General features: G+C 39.7%; 2 protein-coding genes across 2 annotated transcripts; one reads left to right on the forward strand and one right to left on the reverse strand.

Moving 5' to 3' along the window:
- Positions 1 to 379: 379 nt before the first annotated feature.
- Positions 380 to 6742, forward strand: cplane2 (ciliogenesis and planar polarity effector 2). The gene is made up of 5 exons (XM_057847229.1): positions 380 to 661; positions 726 to 878; positions 988 to 1112; positions 1169 to 1308; positions 2971 to 6742. The coding sequence occupies exons 1-5, from the start codon at positions 553 to 555 to the stop codon at positions 3158 to 3160; spliced, it is 717 nt and encodes a 238-aa protein (XP_057703212.1). The 5' UTR covers positions 380 to 552; the 3' UTR covers positions 3161 to 6742.
- si:ch73-15b2.5 (rho guanine nucleotide exchange factor 19) lies at positions 4647 to 12966 on the reverse strand. The gene is made up of 12 exons (XM_057847228.1): positions 12725 to 12966; positions 9841 to 10002; positions 9703 to 9773; positions 9176 to 9450; positions 8485 to 8645; positions 8213 to 8365; positions 8002 to 8131; positions 7752 to 7826; positions 7587 to 7679; positions 7317 to 7465; positions 7081 to 7245; positions 4647 to 5188 (listed from the first exon to the last, which is right to left on the reverse strand). The coding sequence occupies exons 1-12, from the start codon at positions 12937 to 12939 to the stop codon at positions 5143 to 5145; spliced, it is 1695 nt and encodes a 564-aa protein (XP_057703211.1). The 5' UTR covers positions 12940 to 12966; the 3' UTR covers positions 4647 to 5142.
- Between the last annotated feature and the right edge of the window lie 2638 nt (positions 12967 to 15604).

Genomic DNA, 15604 nt, shown 5'->3' on the forward strand with positions numbered 1-15604 from the left:
ACAATACAGTTTTCTCATCTCAAAATACATTTCTATGCATTTTAGTTTTGGCGATGCCCCTTTTTTTCGCCCGTAAGGCTTTGGGCGCGAGGGGGGCGTCCCTTATTTCTATTTCTGAAAGGTGGCAACCCTAGTTAACCCTAACTTTTTATTGTGAACCTTTTACATTTCGTAAGCTTTGGAGTGCGTTGAATCATAAAACAAAAGTGTCTTATCTGTAATCACATTGAACAGTTTTGCAAATAATTCGTGGCATACGATTTTTAAATCCCTAAAATATTGAGCACGTATTGTACATTGAACAGCAGAGGCAGCATTACAACGTGCGCGTGTTTAGCCCACACCCCACAGGAAGACAAGGGCGCAATGATGACGCATTAAAAATGCGACCGCATTAATGTCGAAGAAAAAAAGATGCGGGAAGTTCTAGACACCCAGTTTTGCGCTGGAATTGTCCTGTTTTGTCAACCGTAATATCTCACTGTTGTGGAAGGGCTATATAAACAAGGCAGAACCTAAAACAACGTCTTTTTGGGTCATCATTGCTACAAGATGACTTACGCTTCAAAACAGGGCTCTGTTGTAACCGACTGGCACCTATGCAAAGACGGGAAAGAATACTTCAGCAAGATACAACACAAGAAGAATCGCAAAGTATTCGGTAATAATAACAATAATAAAGATATTTGGTCAGTGAATAAGATCTGTATAATTTTTGTTGGCAGGTCTATTGGAGGCACCGGTGATGCCTCCGCATGTCCCCATGAACACAGTCCACTATAAAGTGTTCCTCTCGGGCAAAAGTGGGGTCGGTAAAACTTCTCTAGCTGCACGACTGGCCGGCCTGGAAATACCCAGCATGCACTACGAAACCACTGGTAGGAATAATAGTGGAGGCAATGTTCATCTCGGCTTAATTCAGTATGGACACACCAGTTTGAAACATCTTACATTTCAAACGGTCGTTTATATGTATTTTTGTCCAAGGCATTGAGACTACTGTTATTTACTGGCCAGTCAAGCTGAAAGAAAGCAGTAGAGTGCTCTTCTTTCGTTTCCAGCTGTGGGACTGCGGAGAAACTGCCTTACGACGGTTTGACCATCTGCTGCCGGTAGGTGTGGTTATTTAATTAAAAAAATAAAGAGTCTAACTGCCTTTTACTTCCAGTCTTGTAGGGAGAGGGTGGATGCTGTTCTTTTCCTGTTCTCCTTCACTGACAGAACATCTTTTGATGATCTTCCCAATCAAATTACAAAGTGGAACGAGTTGTCTGGGAGCCCCGTTGCAACTTTGGTGGTCGGAACAAAGTATCCTTTCAGATATACAGTACATCAACCATTTTCAATGGCTAAATCCCTAGAAACAGGAGTTTGAATGAGATTTATTTTGTAAACCGCCAGTTATATCTTTCCTACTATTTTCTCCCAATTGTGTTGTACAAGGTGTCAAGTTAAGCGTAGAAACTTTTCTGAAATCATCTTTTTTTTTCCACAAAGAAACTGACATTTGAACAGGTGTGGGTATACCCATCTCCACTGTATATAATGGTACAATTACAGTCTTTGCCTACTAGAAACCTATCAAAGATGAGACAAATGGTGCGGCGCAAAAGAAACATGCACGTTTTTGGAATGTGAGCATAGGGCTGGGCGATATGGCCTTAAGTACGTATCACGATAAATTGAGCAGATTTACCTCGATAACGATAAATGACAATAAATTCGCCCAAGCAAACTGCTATATAATTTGAAAATTTGAATCATTGCATGGAATACAAATTAAGTTTCTCATTAAATTTATTTACCAGCTTTCAATTTAACAATTGCACATGCAGTCTAAACATTAAGTATTAAAAAAAAATCTTGTAAACAATAAGAATTCTTTTGTGAACATTTATAACAGCTTGTATGACTTGAAAAATATCACTTGAATTTCATTAAATTCATTCCGCATTGTTATACACTAGTGGCATAAGTTTAGATATTTAGAATAGATACAAATACGACACATCCACCCGCCCCCCAGAAATTATACTTAATTAAAAAATAAAATGTTTCATAAACCTTTCCTTTCTTTTATTCGGCTCAATTATTTACATCTTATGATTTTGGAAATCCTTACAGTATGCAATAAATAATATTCCTGTTCCCAAGCACTGTGCTTACTGTACTGTAATTTTTACAAAAAATAAACAATACATAGTTACTCCCCGTCATCTAGGACGAGCCACTTACAAGACTAGCACTGTCGTGTATTACAAATACTGCTCGGAACACATCTTCACAGACAAAAGCAATGACACAGGTTTCACATAGTTTAATTGTGTAAATCACACTTAATAACGATACGATCTCCTGGTTGAAATAGACGACATCCACTTAATTCTATTGAAGATATGTAATGCTGAGGCAATTTGTCAACTTTACTTTTAAAAAGAAACGTGCACTGTTTATCCAGTAGATGGGGCTCTTGCAGTGTGTCAAACAGTGATTCAATTTAGGGCAATTGTCTTAAAAGTGGTTCATTGTTTCAGAAAGCCTCGGTTTTTCCATCCCTATCTGGAACCCGTCAAGAGTTTACTTAATGTCGGGTGAAAGTTTGGCGAAGCTAACTTAAGCCCGACTTCATCCCGTTTACTTGTAGCGTTAGCCGCTAGCGTTAGCCTAACGGGCTTCTGTTTGATTGGCTTCCTGAAAACCATGTGACTCCAAACGTAAGCACACTGTCTGCTTTCTTAAAGGGGAATGAACATAGCCGAACAACACAGAGTCAAAGCGGGATGAAAAGACTATTCTTTTATTAAATCACCGAATTTACCGACATGGTCAAAATTACGTCGGTCATCGTGAAGAATTTCGGTAACGGTAAATTTTCGGTTTACCGCCCTGCTCTATGTGAGCACAATACAGAATAATTTTTCTTTGGCAATATTTAGACTAAAGTTAAAATTTTCCTTGACGTTTTCTCAGATATGACCTGTTCATGCACTGTGACGTCTCTGACAGGGACATGGAGGTCTTCCAGGAGACATGGCAGTTACCAGTGTTGCGCACAGGTAGCGGGGAGGACAGCAACGGGCTGAATGCTGTTGCACCACTCCTCGATAGCCTGGCAGAGTGTCTGTGGCGTCAGGACTGCACTGCGGGCAGTGCCTCCTAGTTGAGGCAGACCTCAAGGCATAGCAAAGTACAGCTATTTAACAGGAATGCCCCCCCACTGGTTCTAAAATAGGATTTTCTTCCAACAAAACCACAGAAAGCAATGCCTTTGAGATATTTTTGATACTAGCGAGTCGCGACTTTCAATATAAGCACTGCCACTTTTCATATTTTATTAGTATTTTTTAAAACCGACTGAAGGGCTGCTAAGTTGCCACTCAAGTCATTCTTGAACCGATCACCTTGAAACATTGTAGCTAGGTGTGTAGAATTGGCAAGTATAGGGTGATTCAAAAAGAATGTCCCAAAATCACGAGATGAAAAAAAAAAAAATTACAAAATTCAGGCTTGGACACACATGTTGAACATAACTTGAATATCTATTTCATGTTTTACTAGTACAGTTCTCAAATGTGGCTGTCACTAGCAGCATGGACAACAAGCTTATTTTAGGGATGTGCGCAACTAGTCATTTAACAGTCCACTCATGATTAAACATTTCATTATTTTACTAGTCTGTTAAACACCGCATCATGAATCTTGAGCCCCTTTCAGACATATAATGAACGGTTAAGTCCTGGGATTTAAAAGGGTAGCCCTTGTGTTTGAAAGCAAATTTCCCGGGTCGACTGACACTGACATTAACTGGGTCGTGTCGTAGTATAATTTCCGGGACTTCAAGGGGACGCGGCATGCATGAAAGCATCCTGTTAATTCCTTGGTCACAATGAGAAGGTTGATGACTCATATCACGGTGGGCCAATTGTCATTTCCTCTTTCTTCGCAGTAAGACTAAATTGCAATGTTTCTTTCCCGCTTTATCAACATGGCAAACTGATAGGTAAAAAGCTAGCGACATTAATTTGCTAGTCAATCTTTGAGCAGAGGAAGAGACAGCCCATCGTCCATCTTTAGAAATGTGTGGTTTTAGTTGTTGATGCCAACATATGTATTAAATTGCAAATTTTCTTGCTTAGAGAATGGTCTCTAATAAAATCAGACTATTTGGAAGTGATACTGGTCAAAATTCATATCACTAGCTTATTCGAGAATTCGACGCAAATCAACATAGTGGACTGCAGCATGCTAAGGCATGTTAGTGAGGAATTCCATCATGTAAAACATGTTAAAACACATGTGTCCAAGCCTCAATTTTGTAGTGTTTTTAACATATCGCGTGATAGGACTTTTTTTTTTAATTAAATCGCCCTTTATATTCATCCTCGTTGCCCAATATTTTTATTTTTTATATCTGGGCAGATTAATTACAATTGCAGACTTAATGTTGCGGTTGCTTGTAGGTTAGGAGTTGGCCAGTAGAGTGCAGCTTTCGAGCACACTAGTGCCCTCTTGTTTTTTTCTGCTTGGTGTCGATAGCGCAGATTTTAACGTGGCAGTAAATACACCTTTTAGGATAAAATTGCACCATTTTGCCATTTGCATTTTTTATTAAAAATGTAATTTGACGAAAACTTGCATGGTCTTTATTAAACAGGCGGAACCCCTGCCCACCCATTAAAATGTGAAATTAAACCACCTAATATACTGTATATTTTACGTGCCTATTCCTGAGAATTTGTTTTTGAGCAAGCAGTTTTCTTCCACCATGACATAACAATGAGCCAAGTGCGTTTTCTTCCACCATGACATAATGAGCCAAGTGCATCAGGACCACCCAGTCTGCTCGGTGACTTTCGTAGAGTTCAAATTAAAAGTATTGAGGTATTGCCATTTTTATTCATCACCAATCTGAACCATTCACATTAAAAGCATTAATTTAAAACAATTGCCATCTTTCTCCTAAATTAAAGTGAACTTTTACTTGATCAAATCACCTATGTGTGTGTAGAAAAAGGTGAGATTTAAAATTGAACTTTAGTTGTGATTGTTATTAGTGTTAAATTGCCACCAAAGTGCGCGTGAACAATTTTTGAAATACATTTAAAAAAAAAAAAAAAAAAAAAAAAAAAATTTAAAAAAGTTTCAGTCACCACACTTGAGTACCCTCATCCACTGCTCCTTGTCTGACCTGTGGCCAAAAGTGAAGTTAAAAGACAGCCCCAAACAAACATGGCATTACAGTAACCCACCGATTATTACTTAACACCCCCACCCCCATGTTCTTTCTGAAAAACCTAATATTGCCAGGTCCTGATCCAAGTAGTTTAGTACAGAACAAGGACGTAGGTTTGGTCTCAATATTGGAAGGGACGATATAACAGCATAACCTGCATGTACACTTTTTGCTGGGGACGGGACATTAATGTGACAAAATAGATTGGGTGAACGGGCGTCAGGGCTACATTTCTTACCAATATCAACCTAATTAATAGGCTAAATGATTAATGCAAGAAGTCTATTGACTTATGCCAACTTTCACATTGCAATTTTTTTAAACAACTTAATCTGATCATTTTCCTGAAATCTAGTCTAATTTTCTCCATCTTGTTTTGAGTGTTGAAGACTAGTTAACGAATTAATGCATCAGATTCTTCCATTTACTTTAATATTTGTTCTTGTTAAGCCCATACATCTAAAAGTTGGTGATTTCTCCCCTAATTCAAGAAAAATGCTTTCAAATAAGGTTTTGAACAATATCCATTTTTGAATTAAGAACATTTCTGACAAATATTTTTAAAGATTAAATATGCACTTTTTGCTTAAAATAAGTGTTAAGCTTAGTTTCAGCTAGCTACTTATTTCAAGAAATCAGTTAAATTTACTTGAAGCACTGTCTGATAGTCTCACTGATTAGTAGATTTACACTGGAAACAAGGGAATTAGTTTTTCCCCCTGCCAGTTTTAAGTAGGTGGATTTTTCTAAATTACCTGTATAACTGAAGTCATTATATAATGCAAATAAAGTGCTTAAAAAGTTGGTGGGGACAGTTTGAGCATCCTGAAAAGTTGGTGGTGTTATGTCACTACTGTCCCTATGCAAACCTACGCCCTTGGTACAGAAACGTGATCACTTGCCACGTTTACATGAGCCAAACATTCCAATTACAATCGGAATATTTGTTCAAACCGAATAAATGTGTTCCATATAAACACCTCATTCGGAATGAACAGGCCCAAACCGAATGGAATTTCATTCCGATTCACAGGGGTGGAATATTCCTTTTCCCAAACCGATTAGAAGTAAAATTATATCATGTAAACAGGGAAGCTGAATGGTGTCTGGTTGAGTTCTTTCTGCGCATGCTCCGTACTGACGTGGTGACGTGACTTTGTGACGTAAGTAACGTCACTTGCAACATGGCTTCCAAGCACACGCACAGCGCACCCACACAACTTTTTAAATGAACGGCGTGTCATTCTGAAGTTTTGTTTCCACTCGAAAAGTTAAAACAGCAGCTGATCTGACGATCGATCTCCATGTTTTGCAACGTGACGCTTTGTTTTGATTAATCTGCGCATGTCAGACGGCAGTTGTCAAACGTCCTTTCGGAATATAGGCAGACACATGTAAACGCTGGATCGGAATAGATGAAGTGACATGTAAACAGCTGATGTGAAATTTCCATTCGGAATGATTTGAATCGGTATGAATAAAAGTCAGCATGTAAACGTGGCTAATGACATACAGCACAGGTGCAAACAGATTCCAGAAAGGGCCAAGAGGGTGCTGGATTTTGTTCCAACCGATACAACGCAGTAAGTTTAACCAATGAACTTCCTGCTGAAACAAGCAGCAAGTTTAACTGATTACACATGTAAAAGATTCAACTGGTGAAAAGGTGTCCTCTTCATTGGTTGGAAAGCAATCTGCACCCACTTGGCCCTTTCTGGAATCTGTTTGACACCTGTGACATACAGTGAAGATCACATATTTGATGTTCAGCATTCACAAAATGTACTTATGCTGATTTTATGAACCTATTGCTGAGGCTTGCTGCACCCCAATCTGTCCTCACATACCTGCTGTGCGCAACTAGTATCATGGCAGTCGAGTGTCCTGTTCCACTCCGGGAAAAATGTAACAGGAAGGATTGTGGCGGTAGGCCCAGAGCTTTAGCCTTCAGTGGGGCCACGTGAACAAATGTGGGGAACTCTGCATGGTCCTCCACCAGGAAGCGCTCCTCCCTGACATGAGACTGGAGCGTTAAGTCTTTAATTGTAGTGGGAAGTAAATTACAAATAATATCCGAATGTACTTTTTTGAAGACAGGATCAACAAGTCATTGAAGAGATGGAGCTGGATGTCAGTGAGCGATGTTTTAGGATTGGGGCCACACTCAACGGTTAGTAGGCTTAATGGACCCTGGTGCACCAAAAAACGTCCACTTATGACTAGAGGAACCGCCTGAAATATTGTGAAGAGAGAAATGATTCAACAGATGTTCAAAAGGCTATAGATCAGGATTTCTGCCAAATGGTGTATGAAAGCTACCGTCGGTTCCTAGTTAAAATATAAGAAAAACAACCTTCAGTTTGCCAAAATCAAGCATCATCTCCAGGGAGACCAGTTGCTCAATGACCTTCATTTTTTTGACCCCATCATTGCACTCGATCACAATCTGGCCCAAACAAAGAAATCCCATTAGGCAAGCAAAAATCTTGTCATTTTTATTGTATGGAAGTAAACATACCTCATTAATGGCCTCCCTTGCTTTTTTAAGATCCAACACTTCATCTGAATCTGCTTCCATCAATTTCAGGATATTCTAAGCAGGGAAAAATGTATTTGGTACACCTGCAGAATCTAGAATGAATACTAATTTTTAAAAGCTTCAACAGTATCAGAACAGGTGAATAATTGGAATAATTTTTAAACCTTTGTACTACAAAAAAACAAAACTATCACTGGATACTAATACACTGGACACTAATAAAAATCACCTCCAGAATGAGTTTAATGCGAGTGATTCTTTGGAAGGGAAGGACGAGGAAAGATTTAAGATTCTGCCTCTGGCAAACCGGCTCGTCTTCCAGCTGCTTGAGAGATGACACAAATCCTCGGTTTTGTTGCCTGGACACAAGACAAAATACGAGGATGAAGGCAAACGAAAGAAACAGGAAAACGCGGGGCTATCAAGTTTGGAAAACTCACAATAGCTGGTTGATGAGAGCCTCCTGGTACATCATGTTAGTGATGTATGGCACGTAGTGTGTTCGGAAGGCGGGGCAGTGATTGATTACAACATCCCCAATCCGGGATATAAACAAGTTCTCGCTCAAGCGGTGCTCCAGGTCCATGAGAAACCTAGAATAGATCAATCATTTAGCCTGATTACGGAGAAATTACATGTACGTTTTATTTTCTGTAAGTATTCATATGTCCTTGTATAAAAATGAGATAGGTGTACAGGAGAGTGGTGATACTTTTCACTAGAGGCCTTCACACGACGAATGTTGGAAAACAAAGTATGGTGCTCCATTCGTGCCATGGTGTCCTTGAGGGCCTGTGATGAGCTAAAATGATCCACTGCGATGCCGAGGCTCTTCAAGTAAGAAGCCTCTGAGCCGATCAACTCAAACATTGACTAGAGAAAAAAAACAGAACTCCAGTAAAATTAAAATGAATCCCTAACGTGGTGAAGTTTGGAACCAAATCAAAAATACAGCTCAGTTTATTCTTTAAAAAAACAACAACAAAAAACAAACAGCATTTTCATAATTGAGTACTTTAATTGTTGCATTAATTCTTCCATGACTCCCTGACAATCGTTAAAATGTATTTTCCTCCAATATTGTATTCGTAACATTTAATGCTTAATGTGAATAAAAAAATTAGTGTGAATCAAAAATGAAACACGTAAAAAAATAAGCAATTTCCTATATTGTTTATATTTTAAAACATTTACAATTAGTTAATTACACAAAACATCCATTTTTAAAAATATACAATTTCACTTATCGTATTTTCCGCACTATAAAAAAAAAAAGTACAGCCTTCAATTCTCCAAAACTGACAGTGTGGCAGCCAGGCTGGCCACCATACTGAGCAGACAATTGACCCAAAATTCCCTTGTGAGGCCACCTAACTTCACCAAATCAAATACCCAAGTCGCACCTCCTGAAGTCTGATCTGTTGGGCAGTCAGGCTGCTAAGCAGGCCAGCCGCCTTCACCTCATCCAGGTCTTGCCACAAGGTGCATGGGGCCACACGGATCGCAGGGCGCTCTGGTGGCGAGGGCGATGTCTCCTGAGGCGGACACAGGGGGCGTAGACGGCACTGCAAAGCCTGCAGGTACTGGGGGGCGATTAGCTCAGATAAGGAGGTCTTTAGGTTAAGTCTCTGGAGGTCGCCTCGGACCGCCTCCACACAGTAGTCCTGGTAGAGGGGGACTGCACAATTGAAGAGAAATTACCACAGTCTTCAATCAACTTTAAAAAAAGCAAGTAGCCACTGCGAGTCCCTCCCTGTTCAAATGATTTGGATGTCCATCACTGTCAATACCAGCAAATGAGTTTACAGCGGGGTTAAAAAAAAAAAAAAAAAAAAAAAAAAAACTAACATCTACACAACAGGATAGTACAGTACATATTGAACTCAGGATTTAATATATGATCGAGTACAATATTCAACTGTTTACTTACAGATGTTAATGTACTTGGACTGAAAAGTTACACTGGGCTCTTCATCTTCATCCTCGACTGTATGCTCAGGCCTGGAACGATGTTTAGTTTAGAATTCATACCAATTATGCGTACTTTTCATCTCTCAGAAAACCTTACTCTTCTTTTTTGGTATCCTTATCAACTGGCGGAAATGAAGACAACTCTGATTCTTCATTTCCAGGAGTTGAAAACAACTTTGGCACAACACTCGTTTTCCCAAAAGTCCACATTCCCATCGCAGCAACTGACCTAATGGCTGATGAGATGTCCATAAGAGGGCTATAAAAAGGCAGACAAAAATAAAACACCTTTTTAACAGTAATTTTTTAACATCGAATACTTATTATTAACCTTTTATTACTGTACCAATTTGACTGATTGCCATTGACAGAGCTTCACGTCCAATCTAGTTTGACTGGGAGCGGCTAGTCGAGAATGATCACTGCCAACCCTCCCAATCAAAATGGATAGAAGGTTAATTCTGTCAATGGCACTGAAACGTGACCAATCACAATGAGTCTTCCCAGTTTAGATTAATTGGAAATTGTTGTCAATGGCCGGCTATAGACCCTACCCACGTGACGTCACAACTCCAACCTCCTGACTGGTGCCGCCCAATTGTCCGTCAACACATCGTGTTTACCTGTTACGGCTACGTACATTCCTCCTATTTACGGCGTGTTTTTCTGCTCGTTAACATTAATAATCAAAATGGTGAAGGCGTGTGTGGCGGTCGGTTGCAATAACAGAGAAGATAGACGGAGAGACTTGAAGTTCTACCGGATTCCGAGAGACCCGGAGAGGAGAGAGCGAGATGGGCTGCTGCAATTCGACGAGAAAACTGGGCTCCAAACGATTACCACAGATTATGTAGTAGTCATTTTATATCTGGTAAGATGCATTTAATATATATTTAGAGGGTTTTGGGCTGACAACCACAATTAAGATCATTGCTAGGCTAATCGCCGACAACATACACGTATGTATGTAGTGAGAGTGCTATCGCTAAACCATATAAACATTAAAAGCCCTAGCTCCATTGACAAATGGACATGAAATACATTAGACTTTACAGTGGATGTTAGCAAGAACAAAAGATTTTGAATTGAAAATTTCATAACTCACCTTTCTAAGCACAAGATAGATTCCTGCCGAATTTTTGTGGACGAGGACCTGTTTCACCCAACCAGCAACGAAGTATTTATAAGCCTCCAAGCTCTTAAAGTTTTTCAAACTTTCGTGAGAATAGGCTGATTTTGTGTGGACAAGATAGTTGTAAATATCAGGGTACCTAGCAGATGTCAGGCAAATACGGCGAAGACAGCGGGTCGAAAAACATCGATTTAGGCATCAAATATGGATCTGGCGAATGGATAAACTGAAGCTTTTCCACATAACGCCTTTTATGCAACGCATCAAGTGAGTTTACGGCATCCGAAAGCACCGGGTCTTCCATGAAATGCATTATAAATTGCTCGATCAATTGAGACCATTGATAATACAGACACAAAATGACGGCCAAGGGGGCGGAACAATACAGCGATCACGTGATTTTGTGACGTCGGTGGGTAGGGTCTATACATACTTTAGCGTTATTGAGGGCCAGAACCAGATTTGATCAAAGTATAAATTGTATTTATTCATGAAAGTAAAAATAAAATATTTAACAATATGCTGTACTGTATAATTGTATGTACACTTTTCACACCACATGTGTACAGTGTACTGAGGTGGTCTGGGGAGGCAGAGAAGGCGTTCGGAGACATTTAGCAGGCCTTATGCAAGAATCCAGTTCTTCACTGCACCCCAACTTCGAGCAGGAGTTCATCTTACAGACTGATGCGTGTGACAGAGGTCTGGAGGCAGTGTTGCTTCAGGGGCCCCCGAATGACCCCAATCAAATTGCTTTCATCACTCAGAAACTTTCCCCAGAGAAACCCGCTATTCCACCATTAAAAAGGAATGCCTGGCGATCAAGTGGGCTTTGGATGCACTCCCGTTTCTATATACTGGGGAGGCTGTTCATGTTGGAGACTGACTACAGAGCACTCAAATGGCTGGAGAGCAGAATCACTTGCTTGATGCAGCCCTACAAGTTTGAGGTGCAGTACATCACTGGCAAGCAGAACAGTACGGCTGACTGTCTCGCTGTGTGAGCGATCCTTTGGAGGAGGGCGTGCATGGTGAATACCTCTACCACCACAATTCACTGTTGTTTAGATATCTAATAAATTATTTGATATTTTGGACATTTTTCCAACTGGTGCACACTTTAGTTAACATTTGAATACTCAATTTGGATTTCTAATTCGAGGTAAAGAACACGCTGTGGGTGACCTGGCACCTACCATCTGGAGGGGGGATATTTAAATATGTTTGGGGTAATTTTTCTAATGTTTATTTAAATGCACATTAGTTGATTTATTGTTTGGCGTTAACATATACACTTTTTAAGTTGACATTATTTGGTTTATTTGTTGTCATACCTGTGACTTTGTTCAAATTGAATATTCTAATAAGTTGAAACACCAGTGTCCTTGTGCATGTTTGGTCCACTACTCTAATTTTGTGGCCTGCATGACACAAAGTATGTTGTCCACTTATGTGGACCTCAAGTCTTTACGGGGTTATTACTAAAAATACCAAACATTTGCGTGCCTATGGGGCATGGACACTAAAATAAGAGGTTTGAAAATTCAGAAGGGCCCATTCCACGGAATCAACATTAGGTGGCCGACAAAAGTCACTTTTCCAGAAACCAAACTACACTAGTGCCTTCACGTAGGAGTTACTGAAGGAAACCTAAGAGATTTTGTTCACTGCTGTAATGTTGGACTGCTCCATTATAAAAAATGAATTTTTCTTTACTAGAGCCCTCAAATTAACTCGCATCTCAAATCATTTCCCTCCCCAAAGTCAAAACACACACACGCACAAAACAGCTGTATTCTACACATGGGTAAAAGGTATAATAAAAACGTCACTACAATTAAGGCCTTACTTGGTAGCCTGGCTCGGGTCTAACAAGTCACTTCCCGGTTCTTCCGTGTTTGAGTCAAGTGGGCGAGGTTCAGTTGTCATCGTATTGTGACCCTTGAGGGGATTACTTTCTGGACGTGGGTGTTCGTCTTCAAAGTAAGCGACCAGTTGAGCGAAAGCTTCTGGACCACCGCAGCTCCTGACGCTGTGAGCGTGGAAGCTGCCAAACTCAGCCATTTTGTCTTTATTAGACCGCCAAAAGTCCCAGTTAAAAGGCCCTGGCAAGCGTCAATCAACAAACGCACAGCAGGTGCGTTAAGAAGCGCCACTCCTTTTCTTAGCCCATTACAAGGCAAGTAACTTCAGTATTATCTATTTTTGGTCATTTAAAATAATGGACTCATCAGTTTTTTTAAATTATAATTAATATTATTTCATAGTAGGCTACGTGTATTTGACTCAATGCCTGCCATTGACAGCACTAGATGTCCGGTCCATTTTGATTGGGAAGGGAGCGATCTTCCGGGTTTTCTGAGTAGTGGAACCCTGGGTAGTTCCAAACATTGCTTCGAGTCTCTAGTTTGACAAATAGACGCCGTCCAGGTCTTCAACTAGCAGCTTCGTTAAATAGTAGGCCTACCTGCAAAACACCAGTGTTAACATCTACAGTGAAAAGAAGACTCCGAGATGCTAGCCTTCAAGGCAGAGTGGCAAAGAAAAGGCCCAGAGATATGGCTTTTTCTTTGCCACTCTGCCTTGAAGGCCAGCATCTCAGAGTCGCCTCTTCACTATAGATGTTGACACTGGTGTTTTGCGGGTACTATTTAACCAAGCTGCTAGTTGAGGACTTGCATGGTGTCTATTTCTCAAACGAAAGACTCTAATGTACTTGTTCTCTTGCTTGGTTGTGCAGCGGGGCCTCCCACTTCTCTTTCTACTCTGGTTAGAGCCTGTTTGTGTTGTTCTCTGAAGGGAGTAGTACACACCGTTGTAGGAGATCTTCAGTTTCTTGGCAATTTCTCGCATGGAATTGCCTTCATTTCTTACAACAAGACTAGACTGTCGAGTTTCAATTAGTCATTTACCACATTAACAATGTATGGGGGTGTATTTCTGATTAATTTAATGTTATCATCATTGGGGAAAAAAGTGCTTTTCCTTTAAAAATAAGGAAATTTCTAAGCGACCCCAAACTTTTCAACGGTAGCGTACATTACACAATGTTGAGGAAAATAATAAAGTTATGTTCCTGTCTTGTAATTATATTGTGTTGCTTGTGTCCAAAATGAAAAATGCTTCTAAATAGGTACAGGTTTGGTTTTGCTAAGATTGGACGCTATATTCAAAATTTAAGTTATGCAGGAAATATTTGTTAAATGTCATTTCTTTGTGTTTCAGGTCAAACTAAGTCTATAAAATAGAAAGGAAAATGTACACACACACACACATATATACAGTGGGGAGAACAAGTATTTGATACACTGCCAATGGGTTTTCCCATTGTGAGTATATCAAATACTTGGTCTCCCCACTGTGTATGTGTATATATATATATATATATATATATATATATATATATAAAATCTTCATCTGGCTTACCCGGGCGGTATGGTCTCTCCTTTCAAGCTCGGGTCCTCTACCAGTGGCCTGGGAGCTTGAGGGTCCTGCGCAGGATTTTAGCTTTCCCTAGGATTGCACTCTTCTGAATGGAGACGTCGGACGTTGTTCCTGGTAGCTGTTGGAGCCCTGCACCCAGCTTGGGGGTTACTGCCCCTAGTGTCCCGATCACTACTGGCACCACTCTTGCCTTCACTCCCCACATTTTCTCCAACTCTTCCTTCAACCCTTGATATTTCTCCAGCTTTTCATGTTCTTTTTTCCTGATGTTGCTATCGCTTGGGATTGCTACATCTATCGCTACTGCTGTCTTCTGATGTTTATCCACCACCACGATGTTAGGCTGGTTGGCCATCACCAGACCAGTTTGTGTGTCTGGATCTGGAAGTCCAGTATATATATATATATATATATATATATAAAATACAAGTATTAGAAAGTGCAACAGTAAAGAAAAGTGGAAAATAGAATTTAAAAGTCGTGACCACAAACCCAAACCTTTTGGGACACAAAAGTGTTTTTATATGTCAATGCGACAAAAAAAAACAAAAAAAAAAAACAAAAACAAATTAGGAACTACCACTTATAACTTGAAAACAAAATGTTATACATGTTAATATATTACCAGAGGTCGGTGAATCAAGGAAATCTAGACATTCTCTGGAAAAACAGTATTCTTGTGAAAAAAAAAAAGAAAAACCTAAATCATCTTGCATTTCAACGTAAAAGTCAATTTCCCGTGCTAATCCTAACACAAGCATGATGCTTTCACTCCTCAACATGGGAAAGTTCCCTTCTGCGTAAGTTTACATAGTTTTCAGTTGTCGCCTTACCCCTCCAAATGTAAAACTAGCATTTACATATGTCATAATGCAATTCCATAATCAAACAAGTACTTAGATACGTGATTTTATCATTTTTTCCATAAATGTCACACTTAAAACCACTACAGCGCTGCTTGTGCTTGAACCTACTCACGCCCTACATAAACCACGTGACCACCCGCGGCGACAACAAAGAGTGTTGTAATCTTCTTTACATGGCCCTGGATAGGACGTCTAGTGCCGTCAATGACAACCAATGAGTAAATGAGTGTCCGTTAAAGGGTTAAACCAGACTTAAAAAAAACAATGAAAAGGGTTCAACCCCCTTTCATACCTTAATGTCAAAATTAAAAAAAAAAAAAAAAATCTTTTGTAATCAGGATCACACTCACAGTGCAAATACTAATCCCATTTTATTTTCCATTTAAAATTCATAAAAGATAGCAGTAAATAAATCATTT

The sequence above is a fragment of the Corythoichthys intestinalis genome, chromosome 9 (assembly GCF_030265065.1).
Source record: "Corythoichthys intestinalis isolate RoL2023-P3 chromosome 9, ASM3026506v1, whole genome shotgun sequence".
Taxonomy (NCBI): domain Eukaryota; kingdom Metazoa; phylum Chordata; class Actinopteri; order Syngnathiformes; family Syngnathidae; genus Corythoichthys; species Corythoichthys intestinalis.

Coding starts and splice junctions, on each gene's coding strand:
- si:ch73-15b2.5 (XM_057847228.1), bottom strand. CDS start 12,939: ATGGCTGAGTTTGGCAGCTTCCACGCTCACAGCGTCAGGAGCTGCGGT. Junction 9,774..9,840: donor AAGGATACCAAAAAAGAAGA/GTAAGGTTTTCT, acceptor ACATCGTTCCAG/GCCTGAGCATACAGTCGAGG. Junction 9,451..9,702: donor GTCCAAGTACATTAACATCT/GTAAGTAAACAG, acceptor TCAATTGTGCAG/TCCCCCTCTACCAGGACTAC.
- cplane2 (XM_057847229.1), top strand. CDS start 553: ATGACTTACGCTTCAAAACAGGGCTCTGTTGTAACCGACTGGCACCTA. Junction 879..987: donor CATGCACTACGAAACCACTG/GTAGGAATAATA, acceptor TTTTTGTCCAAG/GCATTGAGACTACTGTTATT. Junction 1,309..2,970: donor ACTTTGGTGGTCGGAACAAA/GTATCCTTTCAG, acceptor ACGTTTTCTCAG/ATATGACCTGTTCATGCACT.